General features: G+C 37.1%; 1 protein-coding gene across 1 annotated transcript in view; it reads left to right on the top strand.

Annotated features, from left to right (window-relative positions):
- Nucleotides 1-20,360, top strand: part of Smn (survival motor neuron) — a 35,648-nt gene extending 15,288 nt beyond the window's left edge. The window contains exons 3-5 of the mRNA XM_089091431.1: nt 12,911-13,014; nt 16,764-16,925; nt 20,218-20,360. Coding sequence (XP_088947557.1) covers nt 12,911-13,014; nt 16,764-16,925; nt 20,218-20,232 — 281 coding nt within the window. The 3' untranslated portion in view covers nt 20,233-20,360. The remainder of the gene's footprint in view (nt 1-12,910; nt 13,015-16,763; nt 16,926-20,217) is intronic.
- Nucleotides 20,361-22,586: the final 2,226 nt, after the last annotated feature.

Raw genomic sequence — 22,586 nt, forward strand, 5'->3', positions numbered from 1 at the left:
CATCATGTTTGTCGGTTAAGGGATTAATTCCTGGTAGTGTTTCTGGTTTGTTTCTTCTTGGGAGGGGGGGGGGGCAGGCTGACCTCATCTCACTGGACACGGCGGCTTGTTGACTTGGGGATTCCTTCTGATAGGGATGTGAGCTAGGGGGCTTAGAAGATGGTGTTTTATACGGGGTACTTGATGCATGGGGGGGTTTTGGTTGGTTTTGTTATGGGCTTTATTTGGTATTGTTGGGCAGCATTTTCTTCCATTGCTGCAAAGGGATATGGGATGGCCTTCTCTGTTACTATTTGGAGTGTTAGAGCTCTTTTCTTATATGCAGGGCATAGTGATTTATTTGTAGGTTCATGTGGGCCTTTGCAATTGATACATTTAGGCTGAGTGTTGTTGAAGTTGTCAACTCTTTAGGATGGTATGCTTTACAGTTACTACACTCTAGGAGAATTTCATTGCATTTGTGTGTTGTGTGTCCCAGTTTGAGACACTTCTGACATTGGATAGGCTTAGGTTTGTATTCCTTGTGTGGTTTGATTTGCCCAAATAGGAATAACTTTTCTGGGATACTAATTTTTTCCTTCAGTGTGAATAAGAAGGATCTACTAGTTTTTAGGCCATTGGAGTTAGGTTTGCCAAGTTGGGTAACATCTTCAACTGGGATTATGTTGCCAGTCCTATCTGAGAGCCCTTCTTTTAACTCCTGAATGGATATCTCTGGGGGAACATTATAAACTACTATTTTTGTTGGTGATTGTTTTGGGTTCCATTTAGATGCATTAATTGGGGTATTCAGAAGGGATTTTAGGTTAATTATTGCGTCTGCTGATTTCTGATCTTGGACAGATATTAGCAGAGATCCATCACGATGAATATTAAAAGAGAACATTGATTTTAGCAATTTAAAAATTGCAACTCTTATTGCAGTAATCTTTTTTATTTCAAAGGGGGTAGTAGGAGTAATTTTAAGGTAAATTCCTAAGTTTTGGAGGGAGGATCTTGGGCAGGGAGAGGGGAAATGCTTTTGATTGGGGAGATTTTTTTCCTTTTTTAGAGCTTCTTTGAAAAGGACCTCTTCTAGAAATGACCATTATCATCATTTATGGTGACATTAGCCCCTACACTTATCATTGTCCTATTCTCAGAATTGGAGCTATCATTTGAACTTTGAGATAGACTGCTTGACCAGCCAAGATTGGTATCACTATTATTGGCATTTGAAGTGGGATCTGGGGGGACTTTTTTTTGGAGGACTTCTAATCATTGCCTTTTGGAAAAAGCTTTAAACAAAAAACAAAACTAAAAACAAGAAGGGATAATAGAATGATATCAAACCGTCTGCACTATACTATGGGGAGGAGAAACACCACAGTATAGCCCTGAGGATGAATTGAGCAGGATTAGTTTGGTACAACTGCTGATTAAATGCGATTAAAAACTATTAGATACTGATTAAATACTTGTGCTCATCTTTCCTCAATTTCTTGATCATATTCTAATCTTGGTTTGCAGACTTATCTTCCTATTCTTCTAAACTTTTCTGAATTGTGAAAAAACACCCTACGCCTTGGCTACTCTACTTTTAACATCTTCACTACTCCCACCGTTTTTACTAATAATACTACCAATGTCAGTAAAACTGCCCACCTGATCAGTCCTTTTGTTATCCAACGTCACCCTTTCATCTTCACTTATTCCTAGCTTTGGTTTTTTACTCTTCTTAACATTAATTTTCAAACCTATTCTCGCACCCCGAGCTCGCAAAACCTCTAGAAGTTAATTAATTTTGCTCACACTTTCATCTAGGATGCTTAAATCGTCAGTATAATCTAAATCCAGGAGAGTTTTCCTCCCCATTTGATTCCCTGATCTCCCGTTGCCTTTCTGGTGGTCCTTACGACAAAGTCCATCAAAATAATCCATATAAAGGAGGATAGAAAACAACCCTGCTTGACTCCTGAATTAATACAAAACCAGCTGATAAGTGATAACCTCATTTCCTACCTTAACCGCAACAATATTATTCGCGTACATAGCACTGATCACTTTAACGTATTTGTCTGGTATGCCATACAAGGATAAGACCTTTGCTAAAGCTTTTCTATCAACAGAATCTAACGCTTGCTCATAATCTATAAAGTTGAGTAGCAAAGGTGTTTGACAACTCGGGCACTTCTCAATTATTAATCTAAGAGTGAAAATTTGGTTGACACATCTTCTACCTCTTCTAAGACCACACTGCTCTTCTCTTAAAACTTTGTCTACAGTATCTCTCAGTCTAAAAAGTATCATATTACTAAGTAATTTGCTACCTACAGAGACTAGACTAATGCCTAACACCAGTAACAGCCCTCCTATATACCCTAGTATCTTATATTGATCCTGCTAGTCTTTGGTATACTATGACATAATCCATAAAGTTTGCTGTCTTACCATCACGTAAATACCTTGTCTACTGATTGGCCATTTTATCACCGAACACTGTATTGGTTATAACTATATTGTTATACCTGCAAAATTACAAAAGTCTGTAGCCATTACTGATTTCTTCTCCTATACCAAATTTACCTAGGCTAGGATACCATCTATCCCTATTTCTACGAACCTCGGCGTTAAAATTGTCTAATAAAAACACCATATTTCTACCTGGGACCCTGTCTAATTGCTCCTGTTACTGTAAGTAAAATTCATCTGAGTCGCTAGCATCTCCGTCAGTCGGTTCTACAGGGGCATATACTACCATAACTGATACCCTGAACTTTTTATTCATAACAGTAGCAATTAGCATTCTATTATTAATACCTTCCCAGCCTAAACAAGACTTTGCAGCTTCCTTATCCATCAAGAGCCCTACTCCCTGTAAATGTGCCCCATCCTTCCTGCCTGAGTAAACAAATTCTATAACACCTAATTTCATGCTTCCTGCCCCTGAGATACGAGTTCTGAAACCTTGTGTGTCTTATAAGTGTATTTTTGACCATTTTGATCTTTGTTCTGTTTTATCTTGTATTGATAAGTCGTATACTTTTGCTCATGCATCTTCAGGATTGGAGCGCAGGTTTAAAACCCAACGTTTTTAAGAGCGACGCTGAAAGTATTCAAGACCCCCCCCCCTCCCCTGGTTGGTGGTCCTTTCGCCTTTCAGTCTTATCCCCCGGCCTACCCAATACAGAGCAGTATACCACAGGAATCCATCCCTTGAAACAATCCTCTGCCCCAAGTACTTACGCGTGCCCAGTCAGTCCAACCCCCAAAATCACTTCACTCAGTTCGGACCATCCCCAAACCCCCCCCCCTCACTCATATTCCTCCCAAAAATCCACTTCCTTTCGACTCCTTTCTTCTCCGTGCATCCAAGAAGTTACCGACCGGTTTGGACTCCACCCGTTATTTGCCGAAACATACCCCACCCCGCCCCGCTCAGAGACCCCCGCACCGTACTTCCCTCCCTCAGCATCATCTTGCCCCCCGACCCCCCCCCCCCCATTTAAAGAACACTCCCAACTTGACTTATTCCCAGATCACCAGGAAACCTTTCTCCCTTCCCTTGCACTTTATCCCCCCTGGCTACCCTACCAGTATGACTCCGGTAAAGAGTAAGCAGGCAGAATGATCCTCTTTTAACACCTCCATGCAGAGTTTCTAAAACTTCAAATAGTTACCGCTGTTTAGAGTCTCCGCTAGTATCTGCTCAATCAAATGCAATTGTATTTGAAAAATATGGATTTGATCCCCCTCTCTCTTGATCTCGAAACCTAACTTTATCCTCCACCAAAGAATCCATTAGAGTCCATGACACTCGATTGGATATAAAAAAAAGTATAATGTAAAAACTACACCTTACCAAGTTGCGGTCGATTACCCCATAAGTTCTTGAGAAACGCTGAAAGCCTTAACTTTGAAAAAATCAATGAATTAGACACCCTTTGTAAAAATATATAGATTAGATGCAATCATTATTGCTGAAGTTCAAGCTCAAAATTTGCACATGTTAAAGATTAACAATTTTTCTCAATTTATCAAACTCAGACCAGAAAACCATCCTCTGGGTAATAAAGGTGGCGGAATTCTGTTCTTTATCCGTAATGATTGATATCAAAGTGAAATCCCAATTCAGAGTCTTAATCCCTTTGATGAAGTTATGTGGGTGTGTGTTCGACCTAAAGTCTTGCCGCGTCCTTTTAATTTAATTGTCCTTTGTTGTTTTTATTACTCCCCTAATCAGAGATCCGCTGACAAAATAAATTTTATCGAAAAATTACATGCATGTGCTGACTTTGTACTATCAAAATACCCACATGCAGGAATTTTCCTGATGGGTGACGCAAACGATACAAGACTTGATTCTACATTTAACGCTTTTAATTTAAAACAGCTCTTTAATGTCCCTACTACAAAAGGCAATACTACTCTTGATTTAATTAGCACTAATCTTTCGAAGTTTTACAAACCCTTCTCCACTCTGCCCCCTCTAGGGGGTAGTTACCACTTTAGCCTTTTCCTATCTCCGCTGTCTAAAATTAAACAGTCGTTTTCTATAACTGAAACCGCTTATAGACCTCTCACTAACTCAGGACTTTTCAATTTTGGCTCCTAGATTACTACTGAAAATTGGTCCACTGTGTATCAAACAAATGACGTTGACTACATGGCTTTGTCCCTCCAAAATCTATTGAGGAGTAATTATGAATTCCACTTCCCTGAGACAAAATTTTATACGTTCTACAGATAAGCCTTATGTTACTGAGTATCTTAAAAAACTTATAAGAAAAAAAAACATTTTTCAAAGCAGGTCGTATTAATAAGGCTAATAGTCTAAGGAAGTTCCTAAAGGAAAAATTAAGAAAAGTAGTCTCTAATTATTATAATAGTAAAGTCAAAGATCTATGTTCTAGCAAGCCCAAGCAATGGTACAGAAAAATAAAAGAAATATTCAGAAAAAGTCCTTCCGAAATTGATTTTCAACTCCCTGAACCCCCTAATAAGACTGCCAATGATTTGAACTTGTACCTTGCTTCCATCGTGGAAAGTCTCCCCTCTTCCACTGGCTCAAGTCCAACTATTCCTTCCAATACTTCCTTCCCCTTTATTTCTCCCTCTGATGCTATAAATAAAATTCTTAAGCTTAGAAAATCAAGTATTTGTCCCTTGGACATCCCAGTTTACTTAATTAAAGCCTTTTCGGACAAAATTGCTGAGCCTTTATCAAATATTTTCAACCACATCACAAAATTTGGTAAATTCCCAAGTTGCTGGATACAAGGTTTTATAACACCTGTCCCTAAAAAATGCGCCAGTCTGACTTTCGCCAACATTTGCCCCAGTACGCTCACTTCTGTTTTTTCCAAACTTTATGAAGGTTTCCTTTCTGACTAGATTAAGGATAAAATATGTGCATGTATGAACCCCCGGCAGTTTGTAACTTAAAGAACACTTCCACCTTCCATTTACTCATGTACCGACGGCATACGACTATGAGTAGCTTTGATAAACCAAATGTTTGGCTGAACGTTGTCTTAGTTGATTTACAAAAAGTTTTTAACCTGGTTGACCACACCACCCTAATTCGTTCACTACTGGTTAACTTTAAACTTGATCCTCTGTTAGTAAATATTGTTATATCGTTTCTTTCAAATAGATCCCAAGTTGTTAAATACAAAAATATTTTCTCTAACCTCCTCCCTATATGTTGTGGAATTCCTCAAGGAAGCTCATTGGGACAAATCTTATTTATAGTTATGATTAAAGATATTGGTAAGGAATTCCCCCAAAGGTGGAAATACGTGGATGACTTGACGATCTTCGAAAGTATGTCACAGGAATATTAAAAGTGACCCCCTTGAAATTCTAACCCACATTTCGGATGAAGCTAAGAACCTAAATATGAAAGTAACTTCCACTAAATCAAATATAATGACGATAAATTTCTTGAAATCTATTTCCGCCTTCCTTGACACTATCCTCCCAAATATTTCTGTGTCTTCCTTTAAATTACTTGGGGTTACAATTTCCTTTAATTTAAAGTGGGATATCCACGTGAAAGATATTGTCCGTAAAGCTAATGCGGCCAAGTCTCTCCTTAAGCTCTTGAATAAATTTAACATCCCCCCATCCCATTCTTTAAAGATTTATACTTCCTTTGTCCGCCCGCATCTTGAATATGCTTGTCCAGTTTGGCATCCTGGCATCTCCCGTGATGAATCAGGTAAAATTGAATCTATTCAAAAAAGAGCCCTAAGAATAATTTTTAAAGAAACTTTGGTACCATATTCACTCCTTCTAAAAAAGGCCAAGCTGGAAACTCTTGAGCACAGGAGAGGAACGCTGTGCCTCCGTTTTGCAAAAAATGCAGTAATAAACCCTCGCCCGGAAAACATTTTCCCCAAAAGACACTCCCCATCCAGACACCGCCTGCCACGTACTGTATCTGAACCCATCCCTATCTTGTCCCCCACCCGTTGTTTAACTTCCAGATATAAAAAAAACCTTTGTCCCCTTAATTAATGATAAAATAAACCACTAGTTTTTTTTTTGTTTTTTTTTTACTGGTGATACCCATGCTGGTGTCCGTTTGGCTCTTCAGTTCCCTCCTCTTTTTATATATTCTCTTTTAAACCTTTGTAACATTATTTTTTATCTACATTTCTTTTTTGGTTTTGTTTTAATTTGTGACTTTTTAACTTTCTTACATTTGAAACTTTTTGTTTTTTAGACTAATGAATGACTTTGCCTTTCTGATATTGTTGTTTTTGGCATTGTTTAGCCAGTTTTTTTAGTTGTTGTGCTATCTCTGTCTTTTTTTATTATATGACCCCGAAATGCGAATTCGGCCCTTCGGGGCTTGTGATAGTCATTTTTTGAAATAAATATCTTATCTTATCTACCCCTAATAAGTCCAGTTCGAATCGTCTGAATTCGTCAGTCAAAATGTCGATACGATAGTAATTTTTTAACGTCGTAACAATCCAAGTTCCAATTTTCATGTTCTTTAAATCATTGAAATTATTTTGGCCTCAGAAAAAGCAATGATCCCGGATACCAGTGCAGGACAGGGATCAAGATATCTTCTCAAGTCTACACCGAAGCTCTTAAGCAGGCTTAGAACCAGACAGCACGAAGTCCCTCAGTATGAATGGAGGCTTCGTGCGACAACATTGTTGCACAACCCAAAGAGACCCCAAACAGAACAGCAATAAGAAAGTTGTGTTTTGAAAAACACATAATACAGAGAGACCATTACCTCAATGGGAAGAAAGGATTGAACTCTGTAGAGGACACCAGCCTGGCGAGAAAGAATACCCCAAAGATAGGAAAGATGAGGTTTATAAGAAAGGTTAGAATCCAAAAATACAGCCAAAATTTTAATTACCCGAGTTTGTGGAATAAGGATATTATCAAAATACAAATTCAATGTACAAGGAAAAATTACCAGGGAGCGATGACCTGCCGTAAACATTACTGTACCACTTTTATCTCAATATTTTGACCGAATGTGTTTGGGGAAAAGAGGTAGAGGGGGCTAATTGCCCTCTCTCACTTTTGACTCTTAAAAAGGGCACTAGAACTTACTATTTCAATTGAATGAGCCCCCTCCGAAGTTTATGTGACCACTCCATCCATAAACTCCGTAGGCCTATTTGTTAACAACGTGCAACTAGTATAACCTAGAGACCTTGCTCTGAGGGCTGACATCCCTAAAGACATAATTACTTGACCTTTGAAACTATTATGAACAAAATTATTTTACCAAAATTTTCATTGAATGTGTTTAGGGAAAGGATGGGTATGGAGGGGGGGGGCAGGTTGTCCTCCAATCACTTTTGACTCTGAAAAAAGCCACTAGAACCTTCAATTTCCGATCGAATGAATTCCTTTTGAAGTTTCTACAACAATTCCTTCTATAAGAAGTGCCTTGGTGAGAAAAAAATACATTGTAGCCACTTCGGTCTTCACTTCTGCAGCGCTATTGAGCTGGCTATGATTAATTAAAAAATCCAAAATTAATTAAAAAATCCAAAAAGAAGTTTTCAAAGAAAACAAAGAGTTGCATCAAACGAGAGACAAGCCAAAAAAGGTGAAATAAATAATTGAAACTCGAAACGCACAGAAACAAACATCAATGAATAAATGAGAGGCACGGCGAATAGAAATCACAGTAAATAATCTTAAAACGAACAGAGATTCCAACAAACACTACAAGGGCCTTCTAAGCATTATACAAGGGCCTTCTAAGCATTCCAAAGACCAGAGCGTCATTGGCTCTATACTGAAAACAATTTTTATTTTCAGGTATTTACTTTTGTTTGTCATAACATCAACAAACAAAGAAAGGAAATCATTATGTATAATAAACTTGTACAACACATGTGTAACAAGTATACTGACTGTTTGATATATAATGATATTCATTCCTGGAGTTCTCTGCAATTTCGGATTTATTAAAGTTTTACAAGAATAAAACTTTGAAAGTATATTTTATTTTCAGTAAGTCCGAATGAGGCTCTGGGCTTTAGAATGCTTAAAGGGCGTTAGTCATATCTAACGTTTGTGGTAGTTTCTGTTTACTTTAGCTTTGGCTGGATTATTTGTTGTAATTTCTGCTCGCTTTGGTAGTGACTCGTATTCATCTCATGCTTGAATTATTATTTGGCTTAATTTCTGCTCGTCTTTCGTAATGTAGCTCTTTACTTTTCTTTGAAAAACTTCTTTGTGGAAATTTGTTTTTAATTGATTTTGGTTTGTTCTTTTATTGGTTAGTAAAAGTAATATTTTCGAAGTTCATTTTTTAACTTTACAAATTGACTTAGTGGGTTTTCTGAATAAAGATTAAGGTTCTGGCCTATTATTTATGTTTTGGAGAAAAGAAATTTTGCAACAAATTTTAATAATAGTTGTATATACAAAGTCTCCATTGCGGAAAACAACATTGTGCAACAACGTTGTGGCACAAAGCCTCCATTCATACTGAGGCCTGAGGGACTTCTTGATGTCTGGTTCTAAGCCTGCTTAAGCGCTTCGTTGTAGACTGTAGAAGATATTTTGATCCCCGTCCTGCACTGGTATCCGGGATCTTTGTTTTTTCTGAGGCCAAAATCATTTCAATGATTTAAAGACCATAAAAATTGGAACTTGGAATGTTACGATGTTGAAAAATGACTATCATATCGACATTTTGACTAACGAATTCAGACCATTCAAACTGGATTTATTAGGAGTTTCAGAAACTCATATCCCAGGGGCAAGAAGCATGAAATTAGGTGATATAGAATTTATTTACTCAGGCAGGAAGCATGGGGCATATAGACAAGGAGTAAGGCTTTTGATGGATAAGGAAGCTGCTAAGTCTTGTTTACGCTGGGAAGGTGTTAATAATACAATGCTAATTGCTCATTTTATGAATAAAATGTTCAGGGTATCAGTTATAGTAATGTATGCCCCTGTAGAACCGACTGACGGAGAAAGCAGGGTTGTGTTCTATCCTCCTTTATATGTATCATTTTGATGGACTTCGTCTTAAGGAGCACAGGAAAGGCAGTGGGAGACCAGAAAATCAAATAGGGAGATTAAACTCTCCTGGACTTAGATTATGCTGATAATTTAAGCCTCCTAGATGAAAGTGTGAGCAAATGAATGAACTTTTAGAGGTTTTGCGAGCTCAGGGTGCTAGAATAGGTTTGAACATTAATGTTAAGAAGACTAAGTCACTAAGGCTAGGAATAAGTGAAGATGAAAGGGGACGCTGGGTAACGAAAACACTTATCAGGTGTGCAGCTTCACTTACCTTGGTAGTGTTATTAGTAAAAACGATGGAAACATTGAAGGTGTTAAAAGAAGAATAGCCTAGGCGTAGGGTGTCTTTTTCACAATTCAGAAAAGTTTAGAAGAATAGGGAGATAAGTCTGCAAACCAAGATTAGAATATTGGAAGCTACAGTGATGACCGTGGTCAAATATTGCTCTGAAGCATGGGACGCTCCGAAAAGCAGATGAAGATTTGCAAGATATTCTCCAGAGAAATTGCCTACGGATCGTTCTGGGTACCCGGCTGACTGACTGCATTTCAAACAGTAGGATGTACGAAAAATATAGTTCAATCCCGCTTTCTAGGGCTATAATGAAAGAAAGGTTGAGAAGGCTAGGGGACGTTCTGTGGATGAAGGATGACAGATTACCGAAGATTGTCCTTTTCGGCCAACCGTCTAGGGCTTAACAGGAAGCAGGTCGTCCTCGTCTAGGATGGAAGGATGTCATAAATAAAGATTTAAAGGAAATAGGAACTTCCTGGGAGGCTGTACAGGGGGAGTATTTGGATAGAGTGACATGGAGGAGGAGCCTGCTAAGCTTTGTTTGTCTCAGGCGGCTTGTTGCTGCTGTGAGTTGTTAGTAGTATTAGCAGTATTGCAAAATCGTGGGGGGATGGAATATTATTCAAATAAATGGACTAAAATTCGAATAATTTTGGGCCTTTTGTAGGGCTCAAGTAGCACTGACTTCTTCATGGTACTACCTTGAATATAAACGAGTTGGCCAACCGTCTAGGGCTTAACAGGAAGCAGGTCGTCCTCGTCTAGGATGGAAGGATGTCATAAATAAAGATTTAAAGGAAATAGGAACTTCCTGGGAGGCTGTACAGGGGGAGTATTTGGATAGAGTGACATGGAGGAGGAGCCTGCTAAGCTTTGTTTGTCTCAGGCGGCTTGTTGCTGCTGTGAGTTGTTAGTAGTATTAGCAGTATTGCAAAATCGTGGAGGGATGGAATATTATTCAAATAAATGGACTAAAATTCGAATAATTTTGGGCCTTTTGTAGGGCTCAAGTAGCACTGACTTCGTCATGGTACTACCTTGAATATAAACGAGTTGATTTGTTTCCAGTTGATGCTCTCTTAGTTTTGTAACTTTTTAAGGGTCCCTTTATTGCCGGGATTTTCAGCAGATCAATATTAACAATAGTATTTCGGACTAGGAATCAATACGGTTCTGTAACTTTTTTGGGGTCGTATAAAAAAGAATAATTTGGACTAAGAATCAATATAGTTCTCTAACTTTTTTGGGGTCGCTTTATTGCCGGGATTTTTAGCAGATCAATATAAAAAATAATATTTTTGACTAGGAATCAATACAACGACATCTTTCTTCAAACATATCATGTCCCTGGTAAGCTCCTCTTGGTTCTCCCTAGTCGAAATTGAAAATCCACTTTATCTTCCCGTTCAATACTCCCTCATAGTTTATGTTGGGTTCCTTAAGCTGTTAATCATATCCTTAGCTATTCCTGGGATGTTGAAGGTGTGCCCTTTTGACAACCTGGATGCATATAGTGTTTTTTTTACTTAGGTCGGCATCCCCCACAACTGTATCCACAACGATATCCTCCACAACACAACTTCCCTGAAAGTTTTGACTTTATACCCTTGGCTGTTCCAGAGATATTGCAGATGCGGAAAGTTCTCCTGCGTAAAATGTCCCCCTGGTAAATTTCATCCTCGCTGCAAATTCCTTTAAAAAATTTCTTGCTCACAATTCTGCCTGAAAAATTCTCCTTAGTATACTCTCATTCGAAAAATCACTTGTTTTTGTTTAATTTCTGATCCTTTTTCAATTCATACCGGAAATCCCACCTATGTGGGAAATTTTTCCTGCCCCCCCTCTCCAATGGAAAATTTCTCCACGATTAATTATTTCCGAAAAAATTCTCCCGTGGAAAATACCCCTCCACAATATAATCCCCTTGAGAATTCAAACCCCACTGAAAATTTACCCGAGACAATTCTCCCAGAAAATCTCCACATGAAAAATAGCCCTCCAATCTTTTCGGTCACTTAAAGAGGCCACTAGAACTTGTTAATTTTAGTTTATATGATTCCTCTGCCGATCTTCTTGGACTATTGGTTTGTACGATCATCCCTGGGAAGAACAAAGAAAAAAAAATGCATCCGTGATCTTTCTTCTGGCAAAAAAAAAAAAAAAAAAATTCCAAAATTTTGCAGAGGAGAGCTTTAAACCACAATACTAGGGTTATCTGATACGCTGAACCTATTGGTGCAATTTTCAATAAGATTTCATGACTTTGGGGGGATGTTTCCCCCCTTTCCCAAGATAAGGCAAACTTTCTCAAGCTTCTGACTTTTGATGAGTAACATTAAACTGAATGCTTTATATATATTCGGAATCAGTTAAGAAGGGAATGGGAAGAGACTGGTTGCTTACCGATCACGTTTGACACTTGAAAAGGACACTAGAACTTTCAATTTCCAATGAAACAAGCCCGATCTGACGTCTCTTCAACCTAAAGTGGCCTGGGGAAAAACAACCTTAAAGCCATACCACTCTTTACTTAGCCACCGCTATTGCGCTGCCTATGAAAATAGGCGTAGATGAGAAGAGGCATTTTCAATCATACAGTTTTGCATGATTTTTGGTCTTCTACGGGGTAGAAGCCAATTTGGCCCCCATCCTGTGGGAACAATTGAACTTGGATTTGAAACATTTTATCTTTTTTCTAGAAAAATCTTAATTTTTCTGTTTTGTTGTGTTTAAATGCATGTCTTGGTTGTTTATGAGAGGTTCTTTTTTTCTTTAATAAAATTATGTCGAGAGACTTAGAGTGGATCTAGTGGTGGATTATTTGTTGTTATATTTCGAAGGGAGAGATGATACGCATCATCTTGCTGTTTGGCTAAAGCATATGAGCTTCTGTTCGCTAAGCAGTTGCTTCCGTGATAATAGTAATGTTGCTGGTTTGAAAATAAATTGAATCAGGGGGCTTATCATCTCCTGGAAGTTTAAATTTTTTAGTTAGGCTGTGCGGCATTTCGTTTGGTTTATTTCAGGCTTCCTGTTTTACTGTTTAGGTCTAAGGAATGTGTTTAATTGTCAGTGTGTTACTTTTTTTTAATTTTCTTAATTTTAAAGGCTATGACAATCAAGAAGAAGTTAGTTTAAAATCGCTTATGAAGTCAGGAGGAACGCGAGCAAGAGACAGACAAATGAAAGATTCCGAGGAAGAGAAACACGCTGTAAGAAATATATAGCTATTTTGTTCCTACTGTAAGGGTACGTTCTGAGAAGAAGTAGAAATTGTGCTTTGGCCGGAAGTTATAACGCCGACCGATAAAGATTGTCTTTGGGGGTATTGATTATTTGTTCAAATTTTTACTATGGATTAAAGTTAGAGAATTTGTTTCTACTTCCAGCAAAATCGTGTTTAAATCAAAATTGTTAAATTTTTACAGATCATATTTTATCTTAGAATGGCGTCCAAAGAAGTCTTTTTTATCAATAAATTTTCCAGGAATACTTTACAGAATTGTTCTTTCAATCTCAGATACCATCCTGAATTCACAGAGCAACATCGTTTGAACGTTTTTTCTTGATTTGATTTAACGTATTCTAATGGACCCTATTTAAATGCATAAAGATTGGTAAATCCTTTATTTAATCGTTAAATCTCAGGATTAACTCAAGAAGATTATAGAAATCTTTCAAATGCTGAAATACGAATCCATTTCAATTTTTGTCAAATTTGTTTCAATAAATTTGAGTTTACTAGGACTTGTTGGGAAAGTTGAGGAGGGGCTCTGTGCTTGTACCTACCCCCACTCCTATTTTTACTCGCACGAAGCTCGGAAAACCTGAACAGAGCAAATAGGCTTGGAGTAAGAAGGTCCGTTGACATACTCAATCTGTGTTCTGGACTTGCCCAGCATGCGCAAGTAGATGTCAGTATTCAATGAAATGCTTTTTCAATGCGCTAAATAAAATGGTTTCATATTTTTTTTTTTGCGCTTTATGACTTTATTGTGGACCAGCAAATCTTTTCGTCGAATCATTAAAAAATCTAAAGAAATAGATGCAGACTAATTTACAGATATAAATAGCCGCGAAGCTGCAAAATTTGACCTTTAGGAATCCTTCTGAAAAAAAAAATTGCATAAAAACGTAAAGCTTGAAAGCGAATAAAGACTTATCTTTTCGCCCGTCTCTCCCTAAAAAAGGGAAAACCTTTCAAACGTTTCACTAGTTTCTTTGTTACGCTCTGTTTCAGTTTATCCTTCGATTACTTGGCTGAACTGACGCCCCCCCCCCATCTGAGGTTAAGCGTCATGTATATGTGACAGTAACGTCGTTTGGTTCATTTAATTATGGTTACTGTGGAATAACTAGCACGTTGGAAGGCGTGACTCAATATTTCACAGAATTTCGCGAGGTCCCGATTTTGTAGTTCCCTGTACAACGTTCTGCTGAGCATAACCCTTTTGCTGCGCATACGAGTTTTTCTACTGTGACTTACTTACCCTTTCAGTAGGACCAGGTATCTTCTGCCTCACCTGGCATCTGAAATTCAGGTTTTTCATCGGAGCTTGTTCAACCGTAAGCCGCCCAGACTCAGAGCCTGTCACGATTGAAATCAGTCAGAATTTTGATGAGCAACGAGTGGCTGCATTGATTACATTGATTTATTTGAAATGCATTGATTTATTCTCTACCTCTTCATCTAATAATCCTAAATCATATCTTGAATGATTATATGTTCTAGCCGACGACGACAAACGCCTTTCTTTTGCTCAACAGGTGCGAATTTTGATTCAAAATTACCACAAAGCCTTAATACCCCCAGTCTTATATATGGATGACATGCGCTGTTTATCAGCATATACGGGTAACAAAAGTCTCTAAAACAGTTCTCGTCATCTCAAGAAGTCCTGAGTTTGTTGTCCCTACATTCATCAACAACTTCTATCTCTTTAAAATTAACTTCTATTTTCATCGTCACAAAAGGGAAGCAGGCTCAAAACGAGGACTTCACTCAATAAACTGTTATCTGGAGTTCTGAAAAATGGCACGAGCCCAGGAAACATAAACACACTCTGCATGACTGCTCCGGTCATGGGGCTCGGAATAAAATATATCTGCGAATTGCATTATCAGATATGCGTTTATCTGAATATCAGTAGTTGTGTCCTTTCTCCTTTTATACTCCTAAGGGCACACACGTAGCTTGTTTCGGTGCCGATTTGCAATGAAAACGGCGCCGATTTGAGCTTGAAAATATTACCTGATTTTCGGTGCCAGTTTACAAAACAACGCAGTATTTCATCGTGATCATAAAAAAAGAATTCCACAATCGTTTCCTTTTCTTCAGGTGGAAAATCAAAAGAAATAAATGATAATAGTAATGATTAAACATTTAATAATAAAAGAATTTAATAATTTAATAAAGACGGGATTCAAATTTTAATTCAAATTTCTTAATGAAATTAAAAAAATAATAATAAAACAGCTTAATAATAATAATAATCTAACTAAATAATAAGTTGAGATCAATCACGCAACTATTGATAAACTACAGTTGACTATTGGTGTCCATAATGTTTAGTTTTGAAAATCTCGCGCAAAGGGCATTGTTTTCGTACTGCTATCGTTTGCCTACTGAGCTGCTGAAATCGGTGTCCGAAAAAAAACTATGTGTGCTCAGCCCTTTAAATCGATTTATTTAAAAAGAACGCACAAAACTGGCAATACGATGAAAATTATTATTTTTCGGTGTAATACTTGCTATACAAAGAAAATGCAACAAACAAAGCAACTAACTTATCCAAATAGTTCAGTATTAAACCTACCCAATCTAAAATACTACGTGGCATAATTATGCTCAATATCCTTGTACAAAGGCCTGAACGAAACTTCGTTCATATCTCACATGTCATAGGACAATCAGCTGTGGTTTGGTAACAGGTATTGCCGCCTTGCAAGGGAATGATGAAATGGATGAAGGGCATTTTATTGAATAGGGTGGTTCAAAAGGGATAATCAAAGTTTTGGCAGAGGTTCTGACGGTGGTCAGACAGTTTCAAGTTATAAAGAACTTTAGCCTCCCTAGATGCAATTAATAAGGCCTTAATCTGCATTGTTTTCTACGAGTATGACTCCTGTGATGCCTGACCAAAGTGCCATGCCAGGCAACTGTACTCTGGCTAGGATAGATAAAACTTTGTAGATATTGAGGAGGTGTGAGGAAGGGAACCCGTGCCTTGGAAGTGATTTCGATGACTGAAGTCCAAAATTACCTCGATGTCAACATATGTTTCCCATCGAAGGTCTGAGGTTATATTCTTTTCTAGTAGTTTTTATTTTGCCCAGTTACTTTAAATGCTAGGAAAAAAATGTACCCGAAATATGTTGGCATGCATTGTTCTTGTTTCTAACTGTCACTTCTCTTGTAACTGTGCGACTTTTTTTTGTTTTTGTCGGTCTATCCAGACAAAAAAAAAATTAAAGATTAAAAAAATAGAAACATGCCTGAAGCATGTTTTTATTGGTTTTTGACAGTCAATTAGCTCTTAGAACTGCCCAACTTTCGTTCTTATAATTTATTTCACGCTATGTCATTATTAATGTTTGAAAAAAGAGAGTTTGAAATAGGTTGGTTTGTTATGTTGTTTATTGTCATTCCTAATGCGATTATTTTTTTTAGTCGGCAAACGATTTTTTTTTCAGTTTTTGTGTTATCCTGTGTTGTTATGAATCCTGTTAGGAAACATGATTTAAAAAATAGGCAAGCTTTTACTTGTTATTGCCCATCTTTTTTTCTTTTGTTGCTACGTACTATTTTATATTCTGTTTGTACGAATGGTTTTCTTTGTTTTATTATGTTTGTACGGGGAAATGTTTATTATGGGCTTGCTCTTTTTTTCTTCATTTGCGTGCATGATTTTCTTCTTCATATGACATTCACTTCTCAATAAATATACGTATTATTTTCTAGCTAGCTGTTGCGGAGGATGACGAATCTGATAGTTCGAGCATGCAAACGGATCCCACAGAGCGACCATCGACGCCAACTGCTTCTTCACGTGCTGAGCGATCAAGTGCAGAAGGAGTCTGCATTTATGGAAACCAACAGAAATTCTGCTTCCTTTCAAGAGTAGTAAGTCTTTTAAGCGATGGGTGTTAATTAGTAGAGGGCTCCATAATAAAGTGGATGAAGTCCACTCTTTGACAGTTTCAAAATACGGATGTCCCACTGTCTGAAAATAAAACATCTATCATCAAGCTCTGAACTAAGTTTGAATTGCTACAATTCCCAAGATATCGTGGCTGTTGCTGAAAGGTCCTTACACAGAGTCATTTCTGGGATGGGGGTTGCACAGTTTTGACCTCTCCCCCCTTTCCGATATTTCTCCGACTCGTAAATGGGTCATAAAAATGCAGGTAAATAGACCATTCTTCTTAAAAAAACAAGGAAAATATTTTCACGACTCGAAAAGTGGTCTAATAAACGCATATGAAAAAAACCTTATCGAGACCGGAAAAAAAACACATGCGATGTAAAATCCTTATTCTTCATTGTTTCGGTCCCTTACGGTGCAAAAGTTCTTTCGCTACCCCCCCCCCCCCACCCACCCAAAAAAAGTCCCTGGGTATGGCTATAAAATATAATCATATTTTTTGCTATGGAAATGATCAGCGATTTTTTTTCCATAGATCTTACGTCAGAAAATTTTAGCCTACCGTGGTAAAATTAACATAAAATTATAATAATAATAATAATTTATTTACAAGCTACTATATAATAGGAGGAGTGGATTGACACAAAGAAAAGAAAAAAGATAGAAAATAACAAATAAATAAACATTCCCTAGATGAAAGTACAAAGGTATCAAATTTAACATAAAATTTCTCGCTTGCTGACCAATTGTCTGCGTAGTGCAGGTGCCCATCTCCTGATTCCCTGCCTTCCGCGGGGAGTGCAATGCGTGGTTAGGGGCAAATCATCCGACTTTTCCCGTGTCTTCCCTCCAGCTTTTTCTAGGCACTTATTTAGAACTGGGTTGACTCTGGCTGAGCCTACAGAGTCACACCGCTGACTTCTGTTCCAAACCAAATAACCACTGACACCAGGACTTGAACCCTTGTCGTCGCAGACCAGGGAATCCATGTCTAACGCGCAAACCACTCGGCTAGGACAGCCGAAAGTATTAAACAACAAAAGAATTGAACAAGAGACCTAATAATGTCAATATAAACAATCACTCAAGACCTAATTGCCAAAAAACCTCTTGTTTTAAATTTGTATCTCACTTTTTATAAGACATCAAAATATCAGCGGCATCAAATTTGCAAACAATTTTCGGTGTCTATAGCGCCGAGACAAAACAATTCATAGTAGTAAGAGTTAAAATGCAAAACTCATATATCTCGCTAACCTGGTGGAAAAAACCAAATGGTTGCAACAGGTTGAACAAACTAAAGCTTTACGAGAATGTCGACAACGATTCGAGAGGATTTTCTCATAGCCAGTTCTAAGTCTATCCTCAACATCAGCAAATGCAGTATAAAATGGAGCAAATATCTTGTGAAAAACAATAAAACAAAAGAAGAAACTACACAACCGTAAGAAATTCGATTCTAAAAATAACGGTATAAAGAATTTCACCAGACAATGGAAATCTATGATCAGTGGGCATTTCAATTTAAGGTTCATGCCCTTAGCGGATTGAGCGGAATCTGCTTCGTTGACATCGTTTATTCATTCATAGAAGGTCCAAATGGTCTCTCATCAGCATCAAGTGTAGTATATCTATTCGTCATCAGCAAGTGTAGTACTACATGGAAGACATATCTTTCGACTATAATTAAAAAAAAAACGAATAGAACTGATGGAAATTTGATTCTAAAAAGGAAAAAAAAGTATAAAGAATTTCACAAGACAGTGGAAATCTATGTATGATCAGTGGGCATTTCAAAGTAAGATTCATACGCTTATTCAGCGGAATCGATTCGTCGACATCATTCAATTATTCACAAAAGGTTCAACTAGTCTCCTTGGAATAGCCTCCGCAAATTCCCCGTGATTTGACAGCGTTGTAATAACCACAAACCAAAAAGGTTAGGTTTGGTTCACGTTTGTTCAGTGAGACTGCAAAATGAAAAATAACATATCATTAGTTTCAGGCTAGGTCACTCAAATCTTCATAATCAAGAGAGGAGCTACTGGCCTAGCTTCTGGACTTGCCACCTTGCTAAGTATCTAAATGCACAGTCAAGTGCCGTGTTTACTACAGCATGTCAAGTGCCGTACAGACACATTGATTTTGCTAATTTTTTCATACGCTATTTTGTTAGTGCCCTTAACAGGTGACCTTAATTTGCGTTTTCTTTGTGATTGTAAAACTAGAATAATTTAGCGTTAATAAAAGTTTGGTCGCTTTTGGAACCCGCTCAAATAATCTGCGACACGTCACTCGTGATTGTGAACAAGATTATCAGATCCAGTCAATCAATTTATTATGTGGTATTCGTGTGTAATAGTACTTATCAATAGCATTTATGTTAGATACCTCCACAATCTGGTTTTAAACTGTTTTTTTCTGGTATGCTTGTGCATACCTGAAAAAAGAAAAAAAACAACTCATTGCAGCGCGAACGTCGGATTTGTGCTTATTTTGACTCTGGACTAGGACTGGCCTGGACTAGGACTCTGACTCTCGACTAAAATATATATTTTATTTGCCAACTTGTAGTCAAAGATCTCTTAAAGCTGGTGAATTCTTGAGTTTAATGTATTTAACATAACTTTAATATTAAAAATGGTGCTATGGTGTTTGAAATCATCGTAGCAATAACATAGGTATATTAAATTCTGTAAATGACCACTGCTCGCTTGTTCTTGTTAGTGGCGGTTGTTACTACTAAACATCTGCCATAGTAAACCCTTACATTGTTTTGGACCATAGTTTTCAGTGAAGGATTCGAATACCAGGGAAGTCCACTTATAAAGGAGTATTTTTCAAACTCTGGAGGACTTCTCCCCCTCCCCCTTCCTGCTTTTGTACTCTGGATGTATAAAAAGTAAAAATAACATCAACAGTTGTAAAACTGTTTTTAAAGGGTGAGAAATTGTTTGTGCAATGTATATTGTATGTACTACACAATGTTTAAATAAAATATGCAAGCTGCACCAGTCAGGATACGCAAAAAAAGAAATATATATTTTATAAATGATACACATCTAAAAAAAATACACATTATACTCGTATTTTGTTAAATAATCTATGTTCTCAGCCTGTTTCAATAATTCATTAAAAAAAATTGCAGTTATTTTTCTGTATGCAACCATTTCTGTGTACCATTTTTTTCCCTATTTAATTGAAAAAATAGATGGTTGGTCTAACTTCTTTAAAAATCATATATACTATGATGGTATTATTGTCTTTTAGCTATCATCAAGTTAGTGGGCAAGTTCCACCACCACCTCTACCACCACCACTTGCCCTTTTGAACACTGAAGGTTTGGCAGGCGATGAAGCAGATGCAATGTCAGCTATGGTGATGTCTTGGTATATGGCAGGATATCACACCGGTAAGTCTAAATACATAAACCACCAAAAAATGGTGAAATTTTTTTTTAGGGAATATCAAATGCTTATAAAAGATATGGTATATACGGTCATCAAACATGTAAACATGGAAACGGAGATAAGGCTGCCAGAGAAAAATTTTCTGGCAGACATTCGAGAATGACTCTGATCCTTTGGGTGACACAGACGTCGCTGGTGGCTGAAAATTGCAGAGGAGGCTGCTGCTTACAGATCGTATTGGATTACGTCAGTCATCCAGCCGTTCTTTGATACGGGGAAGGATGGATCCTTGTATGGTTCCCGCCGAAAGCAAACATGTAAACAGAGCTGCTACCACACTTCCCAAAGTAGGCTGAAAAAACTTACCATTTTGCTCCGTGTCTTAAAAATGGCTTTCTCTGGATTTTAAGTCTGATTTACATATGTTGATTTTTATAAATTAATAAAGATTGTGTTCAACTTTGAACCTGGCTTCAAATGACATTTATAAAAGTCTTAAATTAAGTGTGTTCAAGGCTAAAATTAAAAGTCAGAGATAAGAAAAGCGACTAAAAAACAGGATAAGGAAAATAAAGGCTAATAATGATTTTGTTCAACTTTGAACCTGGCTTCAAATGACATTTATAAAAGCCATAAATTAAGTGTATTCAAGGCTTAAATTAAAAGTCAGAAATAAGAAAAGCGTCTAAAGAACAGGATTTTTGGCGAGTAAAATTCAGAGTAGAAACTACGCATCAAATACCTCGCCTTTATAGGTATTTGGCTTTGAAAAAACGTTTCCCAATAAAGAAATTTTTCAAAGAAAAATAAAAAATCCAGTGGACAAAAATCCAAAGAAAAATAAAAGTCCAGTGGACATTGTCCATCATGAGTCAGCCCAAAAATCTCGATCATCCCTAGATTCTATGACTATCTACCTTATTTCTGCCCTAAGATGGATGAATGGATGATAGACTAACTATCAACAAGCGAAAATGACATAATTTTTATATATTCCTTAAAAAGGCTTATGCCAGCTGTGCCACTCACTCAGGCTATCTGTCTTAGCTTTTTCTCCAATTAGCCATGGATTGATGGCAGCATGATTTTAAATCAAAAATTTAATAGGGTCTTAAATCCAAAAATGATCAAAAATAAAGTCATATAATAATCCAAACTTAAAATCACAGTTTATAGAATTAGCAGTAAGTTTATCGCAGATGATTTCTGGCTCTTCATTCTCGGTGCGAACAAAAAGCTCCTCCCACTTATTTGTGCACTTATTGTCCACTTATTGGTGAGCCGGCCAAGTGGTTTTGTCAGTAATTGTTCCGTAGGTGATTATTCTTTGTCTACCCGTGAAAAGATCTAATGCCACTTATGTTTATACTTTCTCTGGAGCACTCGCACCTCGGTCCGGGTTTTTATAATGGGTGAGATAGGGAAAGATCATACTATATAAACTGTGCTTAAAATGAACAGAAATTACTATGAATAGATAAATGGAACCCAAAACAAACAGAAATCAAAATTAATAATCATATGAAACCGAACGATATCAGATACTACTATAAATGAATAGGTTAGTCCTAAAACGAAAAGAAATCAAAATGAATAATCAAGTCACGCTTAAAACAAACATGCATTGCCACAAATAAGAGAAGGGCTATCACACCCTAAATCTACCAAAGACCAGAGCGTGATTTATGCTTTACCAAAAACTGTTTGTTTCAAACCAGTGGGTTTTATTTGTTACAACATCAACAACAACACAAGGAGAAAATAATATCACAATGCTAATCAAGGTTTACTAATAACATCTACCGTCGATAAGAAAGTGGCTATCCTCCCCACCCTCCCCCTTAGGTACTCAAAAAAGCTTTAGTGTCATTTGCGCTTTACTGAAAACCGTAGGTATTTGGAACAATGTTATCTTTGTTTTTCAAAGCGTCAAGAATAAAAAAAGAAAATCATAATGTTAATCAGGAATACAAGAAGAAAAAAAAACAATTCTTAGAATAATTAAATTTGTGACTGTACTTTAAAATAACAGTAATAATAATTAATTAGTACGTATGCAAGAAGAAAACAATAAGAAGGGCCAAACATAAAACCCGGCAGACTTTAATTGGAACCATGCCTTTTGATGTCGAAATTTGAAATTAATGAATTTTGCATATTTAAAAAAAAAATATTTCTTTCCAAAAGATAGACATGTTATTCAATGTTTTCTACTTTCTTTTTTTGTC

Source organism: Artemia sp. Qi Xiang Cuo, chromosome 7 (genome assembly GCF_049724085.1).
Source record: "Artemia sp. Qi Xiang Cuo chromosome 7, ASM4972408v1, whole genome shotgun sequence".
Classification (NCBI taxonomy): domain Eukaryota; kingdom Metazoa; phylum Arthropoda; class Branchiopoda; order Anostraca; family Artemiidae; genus Artemia; species Artemia sp. Qi Xiang Cuo.